Consider the following 22,852-nt stretch of genomic DNA (forward strand, 5'->3'; position numbering starts at 1 on the left):
GACAACCCGAGACCAAGGTGAATACACACCTCCTTTCCTCCATGCGCGTGGTCAAAGCCAATCCACGGGCGACCCTTAGGTCGCGTGACTGAGAAGCCCGCTCCGCCCCCGGGAGCCGTCAAAACAATTACCTCGAGCGGCAGCCATGATGAATTTAAAGGGGCAGTACCGGCAAGGGCGGCAGCCAGACCGACAGACTGCGGGTGAGTCCGTGAGGGTACCCCCGGGACTGAGGGTTGAGGTCCCGCTACTTCTTTTCCGCACTCCACGACAGATGAACAACCCCCCACCAGCAGATCTCACACAAGTCCAGACAGACTGAAAAACTCCGCCCCCCCGCGATTCTTCCCGCCCCTCGGCGTCCAGACAGACAGACAGACGGCCTGCCCCGCCCCCTGCTCTACCGACGGACTCATCGACCTCGGGATTCTCAGGTCCCTGGGTCCTCGCTCGTGACGCGGACATCCGCCGCCCACCCGCACCTCTCCCCCGCGCCCCCGCCCATCTCATTCTGTCCCCACCCTGGGCCCCAGGGCAGGTCGACCGGCTGGGTCACTTCTCCGACCGCTTTCCCAGGCGGGGAGATCAACTCCCAGCGCAGTGTTTCCCTGTAACCCTGCAGCCGCTCTGTAGACCTGCCATTCTTCCCTGCATCATCAGGCGTCTGAGAGGCACCCTAAGGTGACTTCTCTCAGAGCCTGTTAGTAGGTGGTCATCACAGAGACAAAGCCATGAAAGTGAATGGGTCAGGAGTGACCAGGTCTTTCTCCTCACCCTTTCCCAGACACGCCCCTTGCCGCAGATCTCAGATCAAGTCTCACTCCCTTCTTGGGAGAAAATAGCTCCCCAGGCCTAGGGTGGGACGTTGGCTCCGCGAAGGAAGAGGGACACACTGGTCGCCTTTGAAGGCCTGTAGGTAGAGAGAGGGAGGGTGCTTGCCCTGAGTAGGGCTCTGTGCCAGGTCCTCTGGGTGGCTGTGAGGTGGTGAGAGAAGGGGTGGGAACGCTGGACTTCTGGACTTTGGGCAGGGCAGATCCTTGTGAGTCCCTGGCTACTGAAAGAGTTTCTTCCGGGCTCTGGCCTGAGCGCCACAGCCGAGGGCTCTGCTCTGTGTACCTACCGGTAAGAGGACTTCAAAGATGAGAAACAAGACTCTTTTGAGGAAGTAGGAAAAGAGCCCGACACCTGGAGGGTGGGAAGTATGGGCTGAAGGCCTAGTGGGGAAAGAGGCAGAGTTTACCGGGTTTGGAGATGCTGGCCTTAGCTCTGTGGGTGGTGCAGTCTGAAGACCTGGAGCTTTCTGGGCCCCTCTCATCTGGGTCGTGCAACGAAGGTGCCTTTTTTCCTTCTTCTTTCTCTTCCCTGTAACTTTGAAACCTGTATAGTTTCTATTTTTTGAAACCTCTGCACCATTTTCTTTATATCTCCTGTTTGCTTTAACCCTGTTTCCTTTGTAGCTTTCTCCAGACACCCTCTGTGTTTCCTATAATGCCATCTCTCATCTGATTCCTTTTCCTATTCCTGACCCAAGCTCTCTCTCCAACAACACTTCCTATTCTCTTCCTAATTTCTAAATCTGTCTGCTAGTTGTCAGTACTTTTGTTCCTTCCATTGTCTTTCTTCGTTCAAATCGATTCCTCTCCCTCTCTCTTTCCCACCTTAGCTTTGTGTTTAGTGTTGTAGGCTCCTTTCCCACTGATCACTCTCTCTCCAATTAAACCAGAAGGTCACCCATACTCTCTCTTGTCTCTTCCCTCTAACCAAGGTACTCAGCCTCTCTTTCTCATCTTTACCCCCAATGAGCTCTGTTGTTTCTCCTCAGCCCAGGCAAGGTCCCCGTGGCCAAGATGTCAGGCCTGGTGTTGGGGCAGCGGGATGAGCCTGCAGGGCACAGGCTCAGCCAGGAGGAGATCCTGGGAAGTACCCGGCTGGTGAGCCAAGGGCTGGAGGCCCTACACAGTGAACATCAGGCTGTCCTGCAAAGTCTGTCCCATACCATCGAGTGTCTGCAGCAAGGAGGCCATGAAGAAGGGCTGGTGCATGAGAAGGCTCGGCAGCTGCGACGTTCCATGGAGAACATCGAGCTGGGGCTGAGTGAGGCCCAGGTGAGAGGGAGGAGGTGGTGCCAAGTGGCCTTGGGGTCTGATTGGAGTTTTGGGGTCATTTAGGATCTCCTTGTCCTAGATGCTTGCCTTCATTCATTCAGTAAACATGTATTAAGTCCCTTCTTTGTGCCGGGCACAACTCTTCTGGGCACTGGAGACACATCACTGAACTCAACAGTCAAAAATCTTTGCCATCTCAGAGCTTACATTCTAGCTGGGGGAGGCAGACAATACACAAATAAGTAAATCGTTCTGTATGTCAGAGTTATAATTGCTAAGAAAGAGGGGTAAGAATAAAACAGAGAAGAGGGTTGGGGGATAGGGAGAGAAGGTACACCTTTAGATAGCATGGTCAAAGAAAGCCTTCCTGAAAAGGTGGCATTTGAGCAAAGATTTGAAGATAAGGGAATGAGTCATACAATAAATGGGGGAAAATCATCTTAAGCAGAGTGGACAGTACATACAAAGGTCCTGAACTTGGGCCTTCTTGACAAGTTCAATGAGGGACCAGTGTGGCTGCAGGAGAGTGGATGAGGTGAAGCAAAATAGAAATTGAAGTACCAGAGGTAGAATGGTTGGGAGAGAAAGGGACAGATCATGTGAAACTTGAAGGTCATCATAAGGACTTTGTTTTTACTTTGAATGAGGTGAAAGCTATTGGAATATATTGAGCAGAGGAGTGATGTGGTCTAGCTTAACATTTTTTATAACTTTATTTTTTATTTATTTTTTTATTTATTTTGAGAGAGAGCGAGAGAGCATGCAAGTAGGGAAGGGGCAGAGAGAGTGAGAGAGAGAGAATCCCAAGCAGGCTCTGCACCACTAGGGCAGAGCCTGATATGGGACTTGAACTCACGAACTGTGAGATCATGACCCGAGTTGAAGTTGGACGCTTAACCGACTGAGCCACCCAAGTGTCCCAAGTCTAGCTTAACATTTAAAAGGTTCGGCTTGGGGCACCTGGGTGGTTCAGTCGGTTAAGCATTGACTCTTGATTTCAGGTCATGATCTCATGGTTTGTGAGATCTCCACTATCAGCACAGAGACTGTTTGGGAAATTCTCTCTCTGTCTCTCTCCCTCTCTCAAAATAAATAAAGCAATATTAAAGAAAATAAAAGGATTATCTGGCTGCTGGGTTGAGAACAGAGCCTAAGTGAAAAGGGCAGAAACAGAGGCTTGTGAGGAGGCTATTGTAGTCATCCAGATGGGAACTGATGGTGGCCTGGCCCAGGGTGGTGGCTATGGAGCTGGTGAGAGATTGGATTCAGGGTATATTTTGAGGGTAGAGCTATTGCTACTCAATCCCGCCCCCTGGCTCCTGCCAGTTCTGCTGCCTCCCAGTAGGCTCCCCTTCCACTTATCCCCGACATTCCAATCCAGAGTCGGCACTTACAGGATGTGCCCATCTAGGTGATGCTGGCTTTGGCCAGCCACCTGAGCACAGTGGAGTCGGAGAAACAGAAACTGCGGGCTCAGGTACGGCGGCTGTGTCAGGAGAACCAGTGGCTCCGGGACGAGCTGGCGGGCACCCAGCAGCGGCTGCAGCGTAGCGAACAGGCTGTGGCTCAGCTGGAGGAGGAAAAGAAGCACCTGGAGTTCCTGGGGCAGCTGCGACAGTATGACGAGGACGGGCACACCGCGGTAAGCATGCACAGGCAAGGCTGGCTTCGGGGCAGACAGCTGGGAGTCACTATGGACCTGGGGGTGGTTGCTCCATCTGGTGTAGGGGCCAGCAGTGCTGCACAGCCTGCCCCCACCTGGCAGGATGCAGGTCCTGACACCAACTCCAGACAACAGCAAGGTGGAAACAGTATTCACTCATTCAATCGACATTTAATTACATGACAGCTATGTATGCCAGGCACTGTGTGCTCTGCTGGGGGTGCAGCAGTGAACAAGGCAGACAGAGTTCTTGCTCTCACAGTTATAGGTTTGGGATGGGGGAAAGGCAGATAAGCACCTGGACAATTCCAATCCAGAATCCTAAGTGCTACAATGAGGGAAAGCATAGCAGAGTCAAGGAAGACCCTCCTAAAATTTGCTCTCAAAATGTGTGAAATTTAACCCTCACTCAACAGTCATTTATTTATCCTTCTGCCTTAGGCAGTGTGAGAGGATGTGTGTAAGGGAGATGTAAAGAACTATAAAAAAGGGGCGCCTGGGTGGCTTAGTGGTGGTTAAGTGTCTGGCTTCAGCTCAGGTCATGATCTCAAGGTTCATGAGTTCAAGCCCCACATTGAGCTCTCTGAGGTTAGTGCAGAGCCTGCTTCAGATCCTCTGTTTCGCTCTCTCTCTGTGCCACCCCTCCACCCCACCACACTCTCTCTTTCTCAAAAATAGACAAATATTAATACTTTTTTAAAAATTTATGTTTATTTATTTTTGAAGGAGAGAGAGAGACAGCACGAATGGAGGAGGGGCAGAGAGAGAGGGAGACACAGAATCCGAAGTCCGAAGCAGGCTCCAGGCTCTGAGCCATCAGTACAGACCCTGATGCAGGGCTTGAACTCACGAGCTGTAAGATGATGACCTAAGCCGAAGTTGCACGCTTAACCAACTGAGCCACCCAGGCGCCCCTAAATAAACACTTTTTTTTTTTTTTATGTTTTTATTTATTTTTGAGACAGAGAGAGACAGAGCATGAGCAATAAACACTTTTTTAAAAAAGATTGGGAAAAAAAAACTATAAGAGAGAGTTTCTGCCTTCTCAAGCCTGTAATATAGCTGTAGGGTCAAGGCTTACACATGAGAAAACGTATGTGACAACATAAAGGAGCAAATGCTCACTGCTGGGTGAATGGTTGTCAGTATGGGAAGAATTCCAAGATTGGTTTGTGGGGGCTGGAATGGCCTGAGAAGGATTCATAGATGGGGTACAGGGATGGATAGGTAAGATTAAGGTTGGATTTTTTAGCTGAACAGGTTAGGAGTTGGGCTGGATCTTGATGGATGATGAGGGGCAGGGAGGAGCTTTCTAGACTAAGGTTGGGTATGTGTCATATATAAGACTCCAGGGCTAGAAAGCTGGCCTGTCCCAGGGAAGTAGGATGATTTGCAAGGGACAGACACATTGGTGAGTCTGGGTGGGAGGGTTGGAGGTGTTTGTACAAGGCTAATATGCCTGGTGGGGCAAAGCAAATTTGCCCATGTGGAAGTAGGTGAGACACTGAGGGTTGAGCACTAAGTCCAGAGTGAGTGGTCGCAGTTGAGGGCACAAGGCTGAACTCGACCCTTTGAGTACGTGTCAATAAGATCAGACACACTCCCTGCCCTCAGGAAAGACAGGACAGACATATAATCAGTGTAAACACACAGGGATCAGCACTGGGCTATAATTACAAGAGTTGAGGAGGAGAGGGGTGGAGGCTAAAGAATGAGGATACTTAGAAAGCTCTTAATGTGAAGGAAGGAGATTTACAGACAAGAGCAGTATGAGATTGGCGGACAGATGCTGGCCTTCCCAGGGGCAGAGACATGAACAAGGGTCTTCTCACCTGTCAGTGATTTCATGGGTTAGAGAGGCCCTGAAGAGGCTGCTTGGGGATATCTTGGCCTAGACATGTTGCTTCTTCTCTTCCAGGAAGAGAAGGAGGGTGATGCCACCAAGGATTCCCTGGATGATCTCTTCCCCAACGAGGAGGAAGAAGACCCCAGCAATGGCTGTGAGTCTGCCTCTGGAGCTGGAGGGTGAAGGGGGGCAGCAGAGGGCTGGTCCCAGCTGTGGCCTGCCTTGCATACAGGATGCTCACCTTCCAGAAATAGGTTCTGCACTTTCCCTGGATATAGGGCAGGGACTGGGCTAGTGCTTTGATTTCCTCAGCCTCCCCATTATTCATCAAGACTTAAACACTTCATGTGTACTGGGCACTATGGTAGGCACTAGGGATACCAAGTTGAGAGTGATGGAGTTCTCGCCAGTAAGGAGCTCATAGTCGAATGGGATAATGACCCTGGAGTCATGGAAGAGCATGAACTCCTCAAGGGAAAGAACCAGGTCTTATTTTTCTATCCCTGACACAGCCCCTGGCTTATCCTGGTTGAGTAAGTTTTTTCGAATGAATGAATTAGTGGGTGAACAAGTTGGTTTGTGAGGGGCCCAGGTAGAAGGGAGTGGGCAAAGGAATAGCAGGTTGAGGTGGGTCTTAGGGGAAGGCCTGGTGAGGGGTGGGCACAGGCACGCAACAAGACATGGAGAGGACAGACGGCAAAGGGGAGAAGAAGAGTGCCCCGAGGAAGTCTCCTGTTCAATATCTGCGATGGTTAGTGTCCCGTGGCCAGGGTGCCCAGCACAGCGGATATGAGATCCCGGCGAGGTTACGGACACTGCACAACTTGGTGATCCAGTATGCTGCCCAGGGACGCTATGAGGTGGCTGTGCCTCTCTGCAAGCAGGCACTGGAGGACTTGGAGCGCACATCTGGCCGCGGCCACCCTGATGTCGCGACCATGCTCAACATCCTTGCTTTGGTGTATCGGTGAGTCCTGGCCTCTTCCTCTCCCAAATCAGCCTCCAGATTCACATGTTGAGCCACCTTTGGCTCCCATTCCTCCTCTCCACAGGGTACCTCTTCTCACTGCTGGGTCTCCTAAGTGACCCACTAGGGGCCTTCTCTTGCACCAGCACTCTTGTTCTTTCTGTACCTGAGCCCTTGACATCAGAGACACTCATCTCTCAGGCTCTTTGCTTCTCCATTCTCTCCTTTGGGAAGGGTCTCTTTCCCTCTCTGTTTCCATCTCTTGCATCCGATAGCTTGTCTCCACTTGGTGTGGCAGTGTTCTGCATCCAAGGATAGGTGTGTTGGTGAGCTCTTGCTGCTTACCCCAGGCTTCCTTTCTCCTTGTGGGGGCCCCAATCCCTAAACGTACCTCCATATTCCTAAAGGGAAGGAAGGAAGAAGATGGCTTGGGTCAGAGTTCGGGGTAACCCCTTGTTACTTCTCTCCTCTTCCAGGGACCAGAATAAGTATAAGGAAGCTGCCCACCTGCTGAATGATGCCCTCAGCATCCGGGAGAGCACCCTGGGCCGGGACCACCCTGCAGTCAGTATTCCTTGTCCTCCTTGCTCCATGCTATTTTGGCTTCCCTTAGTTTGTTTATCTATTGCCCTCAGCCCACTCACTAGGGGTGCTCAGGGAAGAGGCATGAGGGCTCCATTCTTCCAGGACTCTCTGCTAAGGCCAGTGGTTCTCAACTCTCTGAGACCCAATGACTTGATCTTTTTTTTTTTTTTTTTTTTTAAATGTTTATTTATTTTTGAGAGAGTGAGACAGAGCGTGAGCAGGGGAGGGGCAGAGAGAGGGGGAGATACAGAATCGGAAGCAGACTCCAGGCTCTGAGCCATCAGTACAGAGCCTGACCTGGGGCTCGAACCACAAACTGTGAGATCATGACCTGAGCCAAAGTCAGATGCTCAACAGACTGAGCCACCCAGGCGCCCCCCAATGACTCCCATCTTATAACAAGTATTTTCCTGAAGCATAATTCATAGATGCTATAACTGACCTACACATACAATTCCAAAAAGTATTGAGTGAGATTGGGCCACATAGGGCTCTATGCGGAGCCTGCTTGGGATTCTCCCTTTCTCTCTCTCTGTCCCTCTCCCACATGTGCACACGTGCTCTTTCTCTCTCTCTCTCAAAAGAAAGAAATAAACTTAAAAAAAAAAATAGAATGAGGAAAGTAACTTACAATAAAATAATATATAGTATAGGTCACAATGAAATGAAAATGTAACATGGTAACAGTTTTACTGAGTGCAACCATGCAAGAAAATATACTATATGATTTACCTATAATTTAATATAATGTATAACTTTAGATTTAGAAAACGTATAAGACCAGTAAGACATTTTATATAAGAAGTACTAAAAAAATGACAGAGCAGGGGTGCCTGGCTGGCTCAGTCAGAAAAGCATGCAACTCTTGATCTTGAGGCCTATGCCCCACATTGGGTGTAGAGATTACTAAAAACATAGATAAATAAAATGTTTAAAAAATAACAGAGCAGAAGTATTGGTGGGTACGAGACTAAGATCCAGTGTTAGACTAACAACAGGCCAGATTTATTCGTACGTGATAAGAAGAAGAGAGAAATAACCTTAAGTAGGGATAACATGCCAAGACAAATGATCAATTGTAACAGTGGAGAAAATGAGAAGGTATTTTTGCAAATGCGCTGTGTGAAAATAATTGCCTATGTTACAACATGTGATAGGCACAGATGATGTCACTCGGAAAACATAGCTCCTGTCTTGATATCTCGTTAAGTGTCAACAGCTTACAGCGTTTGACTGTCTGGGAGAACATTCCAAAGTTAACAGAGCTGTCCCACACGCGCTGAACATCCTTGGCTTCCCACAGATAATAGTGCCCCCAATCTTTATGGCAACCAAAAACCCTACAAAACCTCACCTACAGAAATATCTAAAAATCCCCCTAGAGGGCGATACCACTCCCAGAGAGGACCTCAGTTCAGTTGCTTCTCCCCGCTGTCGCCTCTGGCTAGGACAGCAGAGTCCAATTCTTTTGGGAGTTGTGCAGTGTGGGGCCCTGTTGTGTGGGAGGAGGAGGAACTCCAATGTTCCAGGTCCCTGAAAGCACCGATGCTGAGAGGACGGGCCTGTCTTCCTAGGTGGCTGCCACACTCAACAATCTGGCTGTGCTCTATGGCAAGAGGGGCAAATACAAGGAGGCGGAGCCACTGTGCCAACGTGCACTGGAGATTCGAGAAAAGGTGCCTGTGCTTGCTCACTGTTCCCTGCTGCGGTGACCCTTCCTCCATCATCTCTCTTCCAGATCACCCTCCTCAGTCATTCCTTTTCTCAACCCCCCATCTCTGCCTCTTCCCTCCTGTCATTTCCTCCCCCTTGCTCCCCAGGTAGGCATGTGCACACACGGTTATACACTCCCCCCCACCCCCCCACAGTCATTAGCCATCTTTCACTCCTTTACTCCCCTCCAGGTCCTAGGCACTGACCACCCAGATGTGGCAAAGCAGCTGAACAACCTGGCCCTGTTGTGCCAAAACCAGGGCAAGTACGAGGCCGTGGAGCGCTATTACCGGCGGGCACTGGCCATCTATGAGGGGCAGCTGGGGCCGGACAACCCTAACGTAGCCCGGACCAAGAACAACCTGGTGAGGGAGGAAGGGATGAAGTCCTTGGAGAGAGGGGAAGGGAGAGCACCATACTGTGGTACACAAACCTTGTCATCTTTGTGTGTCTGGGGCTGACTTTGGGCTGAGGGATCTGCCTCATTCCAGTGGGAAGGCGAAGTCCCCTAACCTCCTGGGAGTGGAATGAGAACACCCTTGACCCTGCAGCTAGAAAAGGAAGTGTGAAGAGGATCTCTGGGGAAGGTCACAAAGAGACCAAGAAGTGGAAATCCCTGAGCCCTGCTGAGACTTTGTCTCTGTCCTGTGTTTTTGCCTTTCTGCCTGCAGGCTTCCTGTTACTTGAAACAGGGCAAATATGCTGAGGCTGAGACGCTCTACAAAGAGATCCTGACCCGGGCCCACCTGCAGGAGTTTGGGTCTGTGGACGGTGAGTGGGTTGGCCCCGGGGAGAGGGGGAGCTGAAGGGTGGAAAAGAAATGCAGACCACAGGTGGGGGGTTAGGCCCTAGTGGTTCCCAGGCAGAGCCAAACCCCTTTAGTCCAGCTTTAGTCCAGCTGCTGTGTGTCTGGGTCCTGGCTCCCCCCCCCATACTGTCTAGCTCTGTTCTCTAACCTTACCACTCCATCCTGTGTACCCCTAGATGACCACAAGCCCATCTGGATGCATGCAGAGGAGCGGGAGGAAATGAGCAAAGTGAGTGCGGGGCCCATCCTGGGGAGCCCGAGGCTGCCAGGGCCTCTGGCTTACTCCTTGCACTAGCCCAGCGCCTGACTTACTTCCCACCTGAGCACCAGCCACAGATGCAGGGTGCCTTCCCCAGCCCAGCCTGCACCCGAGCTGCTTGCACCCCAGCATCCCTGTGCTTTCATCTCTGGCTTCCCCTCCCCTCTGTTCTGCAGAGCCGGCACCGAGAGGGCGGCACACCCTATACTGAGTACGGAGGCTGGTACAAGGCCTGCAAAGTGAGCAGGTGAGCTGCCACGGAGAAGCTGTCTTGGCCTCTGACACTCTCCATCTGAGACCTGATCCTGGCCTCTGGGGCCTTTTCCCTTCTTCCCTTTGACCTTCCCTTGGCCTGAGCTCCGCCCCTTCTCTCTATCTCTCTCTCTCTCTCTCTCTCTCTCTCGTTTCTTTTCTGAATCCATCTTTACTTCCTTCCCACAGCCCCACAGTAAACACCACTCTGAGAAACCTAGGAGCTCTGTACAGGCGCCAGGGAAAGCTGGAGGCAGCCGAGACCCTAGAAGAATGTGCCCTGCGCTCCCAGAAACAGGTCAGTGACCAGGAGGGGATAGGGGAAGGAGGTCCGGAAGGTAGGCCCTGGGGATGGGGGACCACTGACACTTCTTGTGAATCTCAGAAGATTAAGAGGAGAGGCTGAGGAGGAAGCCGAGGAAAGGAAGGTGAGACACTCTGTGGTTGTGGTTGTTTTTTAAGTGTGTTCTCACCCTTTCACCTGCCCTTTATAGTCAGGACTCCAAGTTCGAGGTTCATATCACTAAGTGGGACTATTGTGAGGGAAGCTGTGTGGGGCGCCTGGGTGGCTCAGTTGGTTGAGTGTCTAACTCTTGGTTTTGGCTCAGGTCATGATCTCACAGTTCATATGATCGAGCCCTGCATTGGGCTCTGTGTTGACAGCACAGAGTCTGTTTGGGAAAAAAAGCAGACTTAGGAAAAAAAAAAAAAAAGGACACCACGTCCTTTCACAATTTGAAGAATCTACTGAGGAGGGGCATATGTGGTGTGAGTGAGGGAGTTGAGGTTGAGGGGAGCCCAAAGTCAGAGTTTCTCAAATTGTGGGTTATGACTCATTAGTGTGTTTTTTAAAAAAATTTTTTAGTGTTTATTTTTGAGAATGAGAGAGACAGAGTGCAAGCAGGGGAGGGGCAGAGAGAGAGGGAGACACAGAATCTGAAGCAGGCTCCAGCCTCCAAGCTGTCAGCACAGAGCCCCAGGTGGGGCTTGAACTCACAGAGTGTGAGATCATGACCTGAGCTGATGTCGACCTGAGATCATGACCGACTGAGCCACCCAGGCACCCCTCATTAGTGTCTTTTTTCCTTTTAAAGTTTATTTATTTATTTTGAGAGAGTGTGTGGGGGGGGGAGGGGCAGAGAGAGAAAGAGAATCCCAAGCAGGCTCTGCACTGTCAGCATGGAAACAAATGTGGGGTTTGAACCCATGAACCATGAGATCACGACCCAAGCCAAAATCAAGAGTCACTCAGTCAACTGAGCTACCCAGGTGCCCCTCATTAGTGGGTTTTGAAATCAATTCAGTGTGGGCCATAGTTAAAATACGTACGTATCTCTATGTAGGAATGCATTGCAAAGAGAAAAGGTGAGTATCTTTCCAGTATGTGTATACTAGGACATCACAAGGGAAAATGTTTTCTTTATTGGGGCCAATGGTGAAAAAAGTTTGAAAGCCCCATCCTGAGTAGTTAAGGAGTTCAGAGTCCCAGCTCCTTCCTTTTCCTTCCAGGGTACTGACCCTATCAGTCAGACCAAGGTGGCTGAGCTACTTGGGGAAGGTGACAGTGGAAGGACCTCCCAGGAGGGCTCTGGGGGCAGCGTGAAATATGAAGGAGGTGAAGATGCTTCTGTGGCTGTGGAGTGGTCAGGGGTGAGTCTCATTATTGCCCCTTGATTTCTCCTGCTCCCTCCTGCTGGTGGTGGTGAGAGGCTCTGGGCCTGCCCATGTAGGACATGAGCACACGTTGTCCACATTCAAGTTCAGTTAACCAATCCCTTTCAGGGGTATCTGCAAGCCATCTATGATGAGGCTCTTGTTTTCAATCACTAGGCTTTTGGGGGAGGCGGGATGCGTGCTGAATAAATGGCGGCAGTAGACTCAGAAGCCAGTCTGCATAGGATCTCCTTAGCTTCTGTTCCCCACCCCATCTCTGCCAGGATGGCAGTGGGACCCTGCAGAGGAGTGGTTCTCTGGGCAAGATCCGGGATGTGCTTCGTAGAAGCAGTGAACTCCTGGTGAGGAAGCTCCAGGGGACTGAGCCTCGGCCCTCCAGGTACACAGAGAGACTGAGAAACGGTAAAGCAGGCCAGTAAGCCCATACCTCCAGCTCCTCTTGGCCCCTTGTCTCTGGAGAAGTGTCTTGAAGAGAAACATGGAGGAGGTCAATGGGATGGCCATGGAGAAAGAGTTTGGGAAAAATGGGTGCCCCAGTATTCGGGAAAAGTGTCTGAGGAGATGCTGGTTATGGATAAAGATAAGAGAGTGTGTATGTGTGTGTGTGGGGGGGTGTCAAGTGGTGGGGAGGCAGTGATTTGACATGTGTGGCAGTACCCAAGAGGCCCACAGTGTTAGGGCCACTAATGGGGAAGAGAAGAGGCCAAGAGGCCTCAGTTCTTTCTTTTTGCATTGTAGCAGCAACATGAAGCGGGCAGCCTCCTTAAATTATCTGAATCAACCCAGTGCAGCACCCCTCCAGGTGAGAGCAGCACTCGTGAGCATATTGGTGGATAAGCGCGAAAGGGTAGCCATGGATCAAGGGAGCAGAAGTTAGAGAAGAGGAGAGAATCCTTTGGGGTGAAGACTCCAGCCAGGGAATTGGAGTTGGGCAGATGAGAATCAAGCAGACAGCTTGTAGAGGGTGGTGACCACCAAGGGACAGTTTGGGGCCAGAAATGGCAGCAAATAAATTAATCAGGAAAGGAACAGGAAGTGATGTTCTCTAAACTGGTACTTTGGAATTATTAATAATTCAAGAATGATTTGGGGATACTAATTGCTTTTCCTCCTGCAGCCACCATATTCTTCACCTTGGGGACTCAGTAGCAGATGAGAAGGGAAAAAGAAAAAAAAGTATTAAATTATCTACATTTGAGACAGCAATAATGACTTTTTTTTTTTTTTTTTTTGAGAGAGAGAGAGACAGAGCACAGGTTGGGGAGGAACAGAGAGAGAGGGAGACACAGAATCTGAAGCAGGCTCCAGGCTCCGAGCTGTCAGCACAGAGCCCGATGCGGGGCTCGAACTCACAAGCAGTGAGATCATGACCTGAGCCGAAGTCGGACAGACGCCTAACTGACTGAGCCACTCAGGCGCCCCAATAATGACATTTTAATGGGAAGAGACTATTTGTATCAACACATTCAAAGTATATGCTGATGTTCATGTGGCTCTTCCCAGTGTTTTCTCCACCAGATTGTGGCCTTCTTGAAAATCCTAGAAAAGGCTAAAACTAAACAGAGTCACGGAGCTTGGGACTGAGGTTACAGGCTCTGTCCTAGGTCTACAGATACACTGCAGCCATAAAATGGATAGACTCCAGGGGACAGTCTTTGTGAGGCTGAGGTCCCTGGGCTGATGGCATGGTGTTGTCTGTTTCAGGTCTCCCGGGGCCTCAGTGCCAGCACCACCAACCTCTCTTCAAGCAGCTGACATTCAACCCACCCACCAAGTCTGCTGGGTCTCCCCCCAGACAGCCCTCTCAGCATTCCCTATTGCTCCTGGCTCTTCCAGCCCCAAGGTGGGACAGTGAAGGGAGAGCAGTTAACCAGAAGATTGCTGCTGCCCTAGGGTCTTGGCTCCCTCCTCAGGAATCTGCCTCAGGAAGGACCCTCAGGACATCCTCTCCCCGTAGTCCTCTAGAGTAGCTAGCTCTGAGGCCCCCAAGATGCATAAGGAGCAGGTATGCATCTCAGAGATGGAGCCTGCTGCTGGCTTTTCTGTCAGAGGGATGGGGCTGGCCAGCCAGGCTGCCTTGATCTGGCCTCTCTTGTTCCCTCTGCTGCCTCACTTCAGGTCCGTGTATTTCACTTTTCTTAAATAAAAGAATCAGGTAACCATTTTGCCACTTGAGTCCTGACCGAAGAGAGTATGGAGCAAGGGTTGTGTGGGGGCCCTTCACAGAAGGGCAACGGGCAGTGATGGATGGGGCAACACAAGAAGTGTTGATTCTTGGATCTCTCCTCTCTTCTCTTCCCTTGTTTGTATCCTCTCCAGCAGGGCCTGCAGGAAGGCATCTGGGGGATGGGGGAGGAGGCCCACAACCCAAGGAGAAGGTGCTATGGACTGGGTTGTCAGGGACATGTGGTGGCCATGTGGCAGGACCCTGGAGTCCTGGCGCCACTGCTCCGGGCCTGTGAGGCCCTCTGTGGCTGCCCCTCCTCCTCCCAGCTGCTTGGGGGAAGGGAGGACTAAGCAGGCCTGGGGGGCCCTCCCGAGCCAGAGGGGGATGAAGCACTCACTATCCATCCCCTCTCAGCATATCCTGGAGGCCTGAGCAGCAGCTGGGGCCCATCTTCTAAAGCTTGACTCTTCCTGACCCGCCTCCTACACCCCTTGCTGCTTTCACAACAAAGAAAGAATGTGGGGGTGGTGGCGCTGGGGGTGGGGGGTGCCTGGAACAAGGGCTGCACTGGGCCTCCCCACAGCTGGAGACTTGGCCATGCCCTGCAGCCCAGACTGCCCGGAGATGGACTTGGGATAAATTTGTCAGTTTAACGGCCTTCAGCCAGGCTGAAGCCGAGCCTGTTTGTACCTTTGGGCTCAGATTGGTCCAGAGCCAAACCAGAACCCAGCCATGCACTGGTCCCTCACTTCTTCAGGGGTTCTACAGTATCTCCGGGCTACCTTGCTTGGGTACATCAAAGACACCCTTCTGTTCTAGGTCTTCCTCAGGATTTCTGGTTGCTGAGAAGTGAGCCAGAGCCCACATTTCCCCACTCCTACCCAGAGAATTTGGGGGAACCGTTGGTCAGAGCCCCCAGGAAGGCCCAGAACTGACAATCCTCCCCAGGGGCCACAAAAGTCACTTTGGTTCTCTGAGTCCCTGCAGATTGAGCGGGCGGTAGGCACAGCCGACGCCCCCCTATCTCGTCAGGTCCCCCGCACTCCCCGGGGCCTCCCTTCTTCAGTCCCCCGTCCATCTCCAGACCCCTCCCCCAACTGCGAGCTCCTCCCCCGCCACGGCGGGGTGGGGGCGTCGAAGGGGCGGGGCGCCGCGCGGCGGCCGGCGGGGAGGGGGCGTCGCGGGGCGGGGCTTGGAGGCGGTGGCTGCGGCGGCGGCGCGCGAGGGTTCGGAGGTACCAGCAGCGCGCGGCTCCGGCTCGGGACGCCTCGGGCTCGGGCTCCGGCTGCGGCTACTGCAGCGGCGCCCGCGCTCCGGTGCGCTCCGCCTCCCGGGCCCGCCGCGGAGCGCAGTTCGCGCGCCCGCCGTGCGCCGGCCGGCTCCTCTCCCCGAGCCCGCCGTCGCGATGGGAGCTGCGCCGGGAACCCCGAGCAGCCTCCGCCGGCTGCCTCTGCTCAGCGTCCTGCTGCTGCCGCTGCTGGGCGGTGAGTCGCGGCGAGCTGCGGGAGCGGGGCGCGAGAAGCGCGGGAGCCCGGCGGGCAAAAGGGGACACCGGGGAGGTGGCTTTGGGTGGCTGGGCCAGGCAAGACACTCTGGAGTGATGGCGAGGTCTCGGCGGGCGCGAGGTCTCGGCGGCCGGTTTGGCTAACCCCCCACGGACTCGCTCGGGCCCCTCTCCCTTCGCGCCCGTGAGGACACATTTCCAGCCGCCACAGAGTTTTCCCGGTCTGAGCGGAGAGTTTGCTCGGGAACTGCCGGGAGTTGCCGGCTCCCGGGCCCCGGTGGCGAGTTTCTTTTCGGGAGGGAAACGACTCCCTTCTACTTGGGGGGGCGCGGTGAGGTGGCCGGCGGCGGGGGAGACGGAGTTCCCCCAGCAGTCTCAGCCTAGGTGAGGGGGGCCGGCCTGGGGCCGGATGCGGGACCGACCTGCGACGCGCGGAGCGCGGAGCTTTGTTACCTACGCCGGCCAGACGCTCCCGGCTTCCCTCCTCCAAGTTCCCGGGCCAGGCTGGGACTCCTGATGGCCCTGCTGGTGCTGGCGGAAGAAGGGGAGAATTAGGGGCCGCCCCGTCTCCTCCAGTTCCTGGGCCCGAGCCCTGAGCCCACTCCCAGCCGGGTCGAATCTGGGGAGCGGAGAGTCCGAGGCTGTCGCGGTGACTAATGTGTGAAGGCCGCTGCCAAAATCGGGCATGGCCGGCCTGCAAAGGTGCGGACGGGGTTTGTTCTGCTCCTTCCTGGATTTCCATCCTGTCTCTCCGCACCGAGGAAAGAAAATCTCTCATTCTACGGACAGAAAGGCAAAAAGAGTTCATTCTGCCCTTTCTTGGAGGGCCTCAGCGTTTTGATGAGGGTGTGGCCGGTATCTACAGGGCAGACAGGACCCGACACCCCCGCTCCCCCCCACCCCCCCAGCCTTTATTTCCTGACTTGGTCACACCTGAGAGTCACCAATGAGGTGTTGAAGTGCTTTACGGGAAAGCACCAAGCTACCTGCACACCCCCAACGGCCTCGACTGGAAATATGTCCCCCACAACACACACACACACACACACACACACACACACACACACACACACATTCTCTCTCTCTCTCTCTCTCTCTCTCTCTCTCTCTCTCTCTCTCTCTGGTAATGATCCTGGCAGCAGCCCTTTCTGGAGGAACTCTGCCCAGGACACCTGGTCCTAGCTTATCACTTTCCTCTTTCTTGGAAGAGTGGCCATAGAGAGGGTGGGGGTAGAGAATAGCCTTTTCTGACATCTCCCTTGGCTTGCCAGCTGTTGAGAGGTTCTGGTGCTTATGGAATCCACATCTCCCCCACCCCTAGTTAAATGGAGAGGTAATTGTAACTCAAGACGGAGAGGTAGGAACAGGCTCCAGGGATTCGTAGGAGGTGTTTCTGGAGCTGCCCTGTGTTCCTTGTGATGTGTAGGGTGGTTATTGCTCATGGCAGAACCCACATCTGCTCCCAGAGGAAGTATGGAAGTTTTTTTGCGTAGCCAGGATCGGGGGCCCAGCCATATGGGTGAGCAGCTCCAGCTCCCAGGCTTCCTAGGTTGGTGGCTGGGTTTGGGTGTGTGCGTCGCCTGATTTGGCTGTCTTCCCTGCTGATGTTTAGAGTTCTGGAGTCAAGGGGAGATTCTGGTGGGGACTGGGCCCTTATTCGTTCAACAAATGCTAAATTCCTAAATTCCTTGTGTGAGAAGATGACTCTGATGTTAATCGATGTTAATCCGGTGACGGGTGTTTAGCATAGAGGGGGGTCTTGGGGGAAGTTAGGGCAGGCAGGCTGAGGGCTTGGGACTGGAGGTCTGGAATCTCCTCGGGGGGTGGGGAGATGTCTTGTGCTCAACAAAGGAACATTTTAATGAGAGCCTTAAATCAGTTCCACCAAATGTGCCTTGGTGTGGAACCTGTCCATGTGCTGTAAACAATTTCAGCCGAGGCTAAGGCGCCTGCTGTCTTCTGGTGAAATCCGGGGACTCAACCCACCCCCAGACGGCATGACTTCAGGGGGCAACGATTTTTTAATAGATTATAGTAGATTTTTCCATCTTACTGTTTAACTGTGTAATTAACTGGAGTTTTAGTGAGACCCTGCTGTTAATAAGGCCAGAGTGAGGGACCTACGCTGGCTAGGTTTGTGGATTAGACCATTTTGAAGTTTGGGCAATTATGCTGTAAATGGCTGAGTAGCTTTCCAAACTTTGAGATCCCTGTTGTGATAAATACTGCGGAGGGGGGAAGAGAGGGCTTGGTGTTGAAAATCTGGGAGTCTTATCACCAGCTGTTTGAGTGGTCAGTTGTGGTCACTACCTATCACCATTCTCATCTCCCCTCTCTGGGTTCTTCCTTCCAGGCTCTTGTGTCTTTTGGGCAGATTGAGTTGTCACATTGAGAGATAGGCTGTCCTGCGGATTCCTTGAGGCTCTGCAGCCTGTAATTGAGGCCTAGGAGTTGCTTTTATCAGTGATGGGTTTCCTCAGTTGTTGGGAAGTACCTGCTGTGGGAGGGCAAGGGTAGTCTGTGCACATCACTTGCTGAGGGATCTGATCACACTCCTGGTGTTCAGAGCGGGGCTGAATGGTGGAGAGAGCTGTGCAGGCTGTGTATTTGGCAAAACAGCAACTTGAAGTCTTTGACAGGCCCGGTGGCCCTGGGCAAATTTCTTGACCTCACAGTTTGCCTCCTCTGTAAAGGGACTTAACTTTCTGGAGTTGTGCAGAGGATTAAATGCCATGAAGTCTATACAGGGCCCCTTTCTTGTTCTTCCCTCTCCTGGGGTATGCTTCCCACATGCCTTTCCAGCCTCACAAGTCACCCCCAACCAGAAACATTTTCCACCTACTGGACCTTCCATTCCAGCCCAGCTAGTCCATTTACCATCCCCTAAGACATGTGTGGTTTCTCAGACCTTTCTTTCCTCTCAGGCCAGTCCTTGGTATGTGTTGCGTCCCCCATCTCTCTCTTGCCCGGCCCCACTTCCACTTTTGTCCCCAAAGCTGTCCCATTCTCCTGCCAGAAAGACGCCTGTAGAACTTTTGGACTCTGTCATTCTTAGGACATGTCCATACTTTTGTCCCATTTGAGTTTTAACTTTCTTTCTTTTGTTTGTTTATTTACTTTGAGAAAGAAAGGGAGAAAGCCATTAGGGAAAGGGCAGAGAGGGAGGGAGAGTGAGAGAATCCCAAGCAGGCTCTGCGCTGACAGCAGTGAGCCCATCGCGGGGCTCGAACTCATGACCCATGAGATCGTGAACTGAGTTGAGGTGGGACACTCAACTGACTGAGCCACCCAGGTGCCCCTCAAGTTTTAACTTTCTAAAGTGCCCCCCCTTGTCGAATTCCTTACAGTATCATTTAAAATGAGTCCTTTTCTAGGCTTATTAAAAATGAACCTTTTGGGTACAAGGCAGAGCAATCAAGGGCAGAAGTAAACATCCCCTTTACCTCCGAGGTGTTGGGGGTCCTGTACCCTTTCCACCTTCTCTGGGTTGGGGCTGCCTGTTGTTCCTCCTTGTACCTGCTCTGCCAGGACTGAATCAAGGGGTCAGACCATTGTTCCCTGTTTCTGAGCTGTCCATTCTTTGTTGATGTGCTAGGGCTTCTGGCTTTCCCCAGACATTCTGGGCAGGGGCAACCACTTCTACATGTGAAGCTGGCCTGCCTCAGAGTCAAAAACTGGGAGCTGTCTAGGGGCCACTCAAAATAAGGCCCACACAGGGGTGCCTGGGTGGCGCAGTTGGTTAAGCGTCCGACTTCAGCCAGGTCACGATCTCGCGGTTCGTGAGTTCGAGCCCCGCGTCAGGCTCTGGGCTGATGGCTCAGAGCCTGGAGCCTGTTTCCGATTCTGTGTCTCCCTCTCTCTCTGCCCCTCCCCCGTTCATGCTCTGTCTCTCTCTGTCCGAAAAATAAATAAACGTTGGGAAAAAAATAATAATAATAAGGCCCACAGAAAAGTGGTACCAACACTCCCTGAGAGCACAAGTCAGAATTCCAGTCTGCATTTAATAAGCTCCCCAAGGTGGGGCACCTGGGTGGCTCAGTCAGTTAAGCATCCGACTTCAGCTCAGGTCATGATCTCCTAATTCGCGGGTTTGAGCCCCTCATCGGGCCCTGTGCTGACAGCTCAGAGCCTGGAGCCTGCTTTGGATTCTTTGTCTCCCTCTCTCTCTGCCTCTCCCCTCCTCTGTCTCTCTCTCTCTGTCTCTCTCTCTCTCAAATAAACATTAAAAAAAAATTAAAAATAAGCTCCCCAAGGTGACTGTACCCCAAAGTTCCAGAAGCCCAGAAGGTTTCAAATTAGGGACCCTGAATCTTGAACAGTATTTGAACATTTACCTTAAATAACTTTTAATTCATGTGAATTCTGGTGTGACATGTGCACTTAAAAATTACCTCACCAAAAAAAGAAAAAAAAAATTACCTCACTTTGGGTTGAATTTGAGTTAGATTTTGTCAGGAAACCTGTCCATTAAACGTGTGACTCCAGAAGGTGTGCGGCGGTAAGTGTGATATTCAATTCCTCCTGGAGCCTCAGCTTTTCCTCGAGGAGCGTATGTCTCATTTTATAATGAAAGTCAGCGGAGAAGTTGGATTTGTTAGGCAGAAATTTCGTCGGTGGATGACTTTTCAGGAATACATTTGATTCATAAAGGGAGGCGGCGTCTCTGTTGGGCTTTGGCGATGGTTGTTGAATCTTTGGAAGACTTCATGTTTTGGAGTGAAGGGGTTTGTGTGTTTGTGTCTAAGCCAGTGGGGCTTCTGTGAGACTCATCTGGGATGGACATTGGCCGGTTCCGACTCTAGTATTTGAGCCAAGAGCAGTTTGGGGCCAGGGATTCAGTCTTCGGTGTTTTCCTGATGGAAGAAAGGGTCATGAAACAGGGCTGGGTGTCCTCGGCCTGCATCCCTCAGCCTCCTCTGCCCTTCCTTGCCTCAGTAGCATGCTTTTCTGCTCTGTGCCCCTGGCACTACCCCTGGCAGAGCCACATGGAGGGGTTACAGGTTCAGGGCCACGCTTGCTGGGGGGCGGGGAGGGCGGGCTCTAGCCTTGCCTTTGAGCTGGCTGCCTGCCTCTCTTTTGGATTCCTGCTCTGGCCCCCCCATCGCCTGGTCCTTTTGTCCCCAAAGCTGCCATGGTGACTGGGTTAGAGTCCTGTCTTGGGGTTCTCTGAGTTCACCGCTGAGTGCACATGTGGCCCTGCTGAGCCCCTTGGCGCTTTGGTGGAGCTGGCACAGAAGCTGCTACAGCTAGTCAGTGGTTTGAGGAAGCCCTCTGCAGTGTGTCACTTTTTCCATCCTCTTCTCTGCGTTCAGGCCTTTTCCCTCCCAGTAATGCTACACAGGCGGCAGTGGGGCAGGGAGGAAGCTTTGCTGGAAGGGCTGACACGCGCAGGCGCCTTTCCCCTCTTGCAGCTTGGATTGGGGTCACCAAGCTCCGGTGTCCCTTTGTGTGATGACACTGACTGAATACACAGGTGAGTGGAACGCAGTCTACTGGGTGTCCTGTGGATCCCAAGTTCCTGCCAGAAGCTTAGACCCCGATGAGCAAGGCTATGCAGTTGCTGGGTTAGGTGGGTATTCAATGGCTGGAAACTAGGTCTGGAGTTATGGGGGTAGGGACTGTGAATCACACGTTAGGAAGATGTAGATTTGTGGTCCAGAGACCACTAGGTAATACAGAAGGAGGGCAGGTAACCAGAGGACCTGTTTAAACTTTGAGCTGTCTGGGCCTTACCGTCGACCTGGTCCTGGCTCAATTGCTGCCCATCCGAATCATCGGGGAAGGAGTCAGAAAAGGCATTTTCCTTCCTTATTTGTTAGATTTAGATTCTGTTGCAATTTTTGAATAGCCAATCCAGGCATGGCTCACATCTCGAAAGGAAATCACATCTTAAAATTGCTTCCCAGGAAAAGTAAAATAAAATTGTTTCCCAGGAGATTCTTACCTACATTCAGGTTTGAGAACCACTGGGTTGCCATAGGGAGTTTGTCCGTCCAAAGTGGAGGCGTGGTGATGAGAAGGGTTGGTATTGATATTGAGGGGCTTAGGATGGGGTCTGTTCCAAATGTATTTGAGTGTTTTCTGTGGGTGAAGCTGTCTCAGGTGGGGTGGGAGGCAGGAAGGAGACACGATAGAGAGATGTGAATCACGTCAACTGCAGTAAAAGACACCACTTGGTAAAATGCTGAATAGAAGACCATTCTAGAATGTGTAGGAGAGTAAGTCCATGATGCAGGCGCAAAAGGGTAGTAGAAGGGCTTCAGAGAAGAGAGAGCATTGAATTGCTAGTAGATGTAGGCTGTGGTGACCGATCAGAATGACAAAAAGGCATCGTACCAGGAGTCTGAAAACTTAGGTGGTTCTTGTCTAACATCACACACATCAATGTATGATAAAGGAAGAGAAGCGACATCTGTGGTCCTGTGACACCTGCTTTTCTATATTCTGGTCCAGGCTCAATTGCCGCCTAGCCACACGACCTCGAGCTGGTGAATTAACCTTTCCGAGACTCAGTTTCCTCATCTGCAAAGTACAAGTGCTGAGGAAGTTATGATGTAGTACTCCCACCGGAGGTGGTTGACCCAGGGGTGCAGTCCCTCTGGTCAGCTCTGATGTCTGTTCCCAGAGACTGTCCTGACCCTTTGTCTCCTCTTAATGTGTCAGCCTTTGTTTCCAGTCCTCGATCCCTAGCATGGTTTGCAAGGCTCGACAAAGTTGCTCTTGACAGGCAGCTTTAGAAATGGTTTCCTCATTTGAGAGCACAGATTGTCTAAATGGGTCTCAGTATTCCAACAGCAGCTCAGAAATGTGAGCACGGCCACTTTGCATTTTCTGGTGGGAACTCTTCCCCCTCCGTCCTAGTACCAGATTCTCCCCAGGGTGCTCAGTGCTGGTGTGGGGTCACCATCTCCCTCGGCATGCTAATGTTCTTCTGGGGAGAGGGTAGTAAGCTGTGCTTCTTGCAGCTTAGGCAGACTTTTATAATACCCAAGGGAGGGGCTTTGGTCATCACAGAATGGCTGTGGGGTTTCCCCAGTCAGTTGCTCTGGGTCGCTTGGGTGAACTTCTACCAAATACCATGGGGAGGTTCCCAAGGTACGATGTGGTCAGGGATGGAGGGCTCTCCCCTGTGGGTGGTTAAGGAGGTCAGAGTAGGCACTAGCATGCACTGCTTTCCCCCCAGGAGACACACTGGCCCCTTTTTGCCCCTTCTGGGGTGCCGTTGGTGAGGCAGTGAGGAGAATGATTGTTTCTTTGGGGCATGGATGGCTGAGATGTCCCAGCAGCTAGCTCGTAGAGTGCCCTTGTG

The 22,852-nt window shown here is 52.2% G+C and overlaps 2 protein-coding genes across 4 annotated transcripts in view; both read left to right on the forward strand.

Moving 5' to 3' along the window:
* The first annotated feature begins 116 nt into the window (after positions 1–116).
* On the forward strand, positions 117–14,034 carry KLC4 (kinesin light chain 4). 3 transcript variants are annotated; one of them, XM_045498284.1, is made up of 17 exons: positions 158–203; positions 297–434; positions 1,823–2,105; positions 3,517–3,747; positions 5,687–5,768; positions 6,371–6,581; positions 7,058–7,145; positions 8,741–8,842; positions 9,071–9,244; positions 9,551–9,650; positions 9,864–9,916; positions 10,123–10,193; positions 10,388–10,496; positions 11,708–11,848; positions 12,136–12,251; positions 12,611–12,674; positions 13,577–14,034. In XM_045498284.1, the coding sequence occupies exons 3-17, from the start codon at positions 1,848–1,850 to the stop codon at positions 13,625–13,627; spliced, it is 1,851 nt and encodes a 616-aa protein (XP_045354240.1). In that variant the 5' UTR covers positions 158–203; positions 297–434; positions 1,823–1,847; the 3' UTR covers positions 13,628–14,034. The 3 variants fall into 3 exon arrangements, with proteins under 3 accessions (XP_045354239.1, XP_045354240.1, XP_045354241.1); XM_045498283.1 differs by lacking the exon at positions 297–434 and having other exon boundaries at positions 117–203; XM_045498285.1 differs by lacking the exon at positions 158–203 and having other exon boundaries at positions 321–1,122.
* A 1,163-nt stretch (positions 14,035–15,197) lies between these two features.
* Positions 15,198–22,852, forward strand: part of PTK7 (protein tyrosine kinase 7 (inactive)) — a 63,853-nt gene continuing 56,198 nt past the window's right edge. The window contains exon 1 of the mRNA XM_045498281.1: positions 15,198–15,523. Coding sequence (XP_045354237.1) covers positions 15,445–15,523 — 79 coding nt within the window. The 5' untranslated portion in view covers positions 15,198–15,444. The remainder of the gene's footprint in view (positions 15,524–22,852) is intronic.

Source organism: Leopardus geoffroyi, chromosome B2 (assembly GCF_018350155.1).
Source record: "Leopardus geoffroyi isolate Oge1 chromosome B2, O.geoffroyi_Oge1_pat1.0, whole genome shotgun sequence".
In the NCBI taxonomy this organism is placed as follows: Eukaryota; Metazoa; Chordata; class Mammalia; order Carnivora; family Felidae; genus Leopardus; species Leopardus geoffroyi.

Coding starts and splice junctions, on each gene's coding strand:
- KLC4 (XM_045498283.1), top strand. CDS start 1,848: ATGTCAGGCCTGGTGTTGGGGCAGCGGGATGAGCCTGCAGGGCACAGG. Junction 9,245..9,550: donor CCCGGACCAAGAACAACCTG/GTGAGGGAGGAA, acceptor TTCTGCCTGCAG/GCTTCCTGTTACTTGAAACA. Junction 12,252..12,610: donor ACTGAGCCTCGGCCCTCCAG/GTACACAGAGAG, acceptor TTTGCATTGTAG/CAGCAACATGAAGCGGGCAG.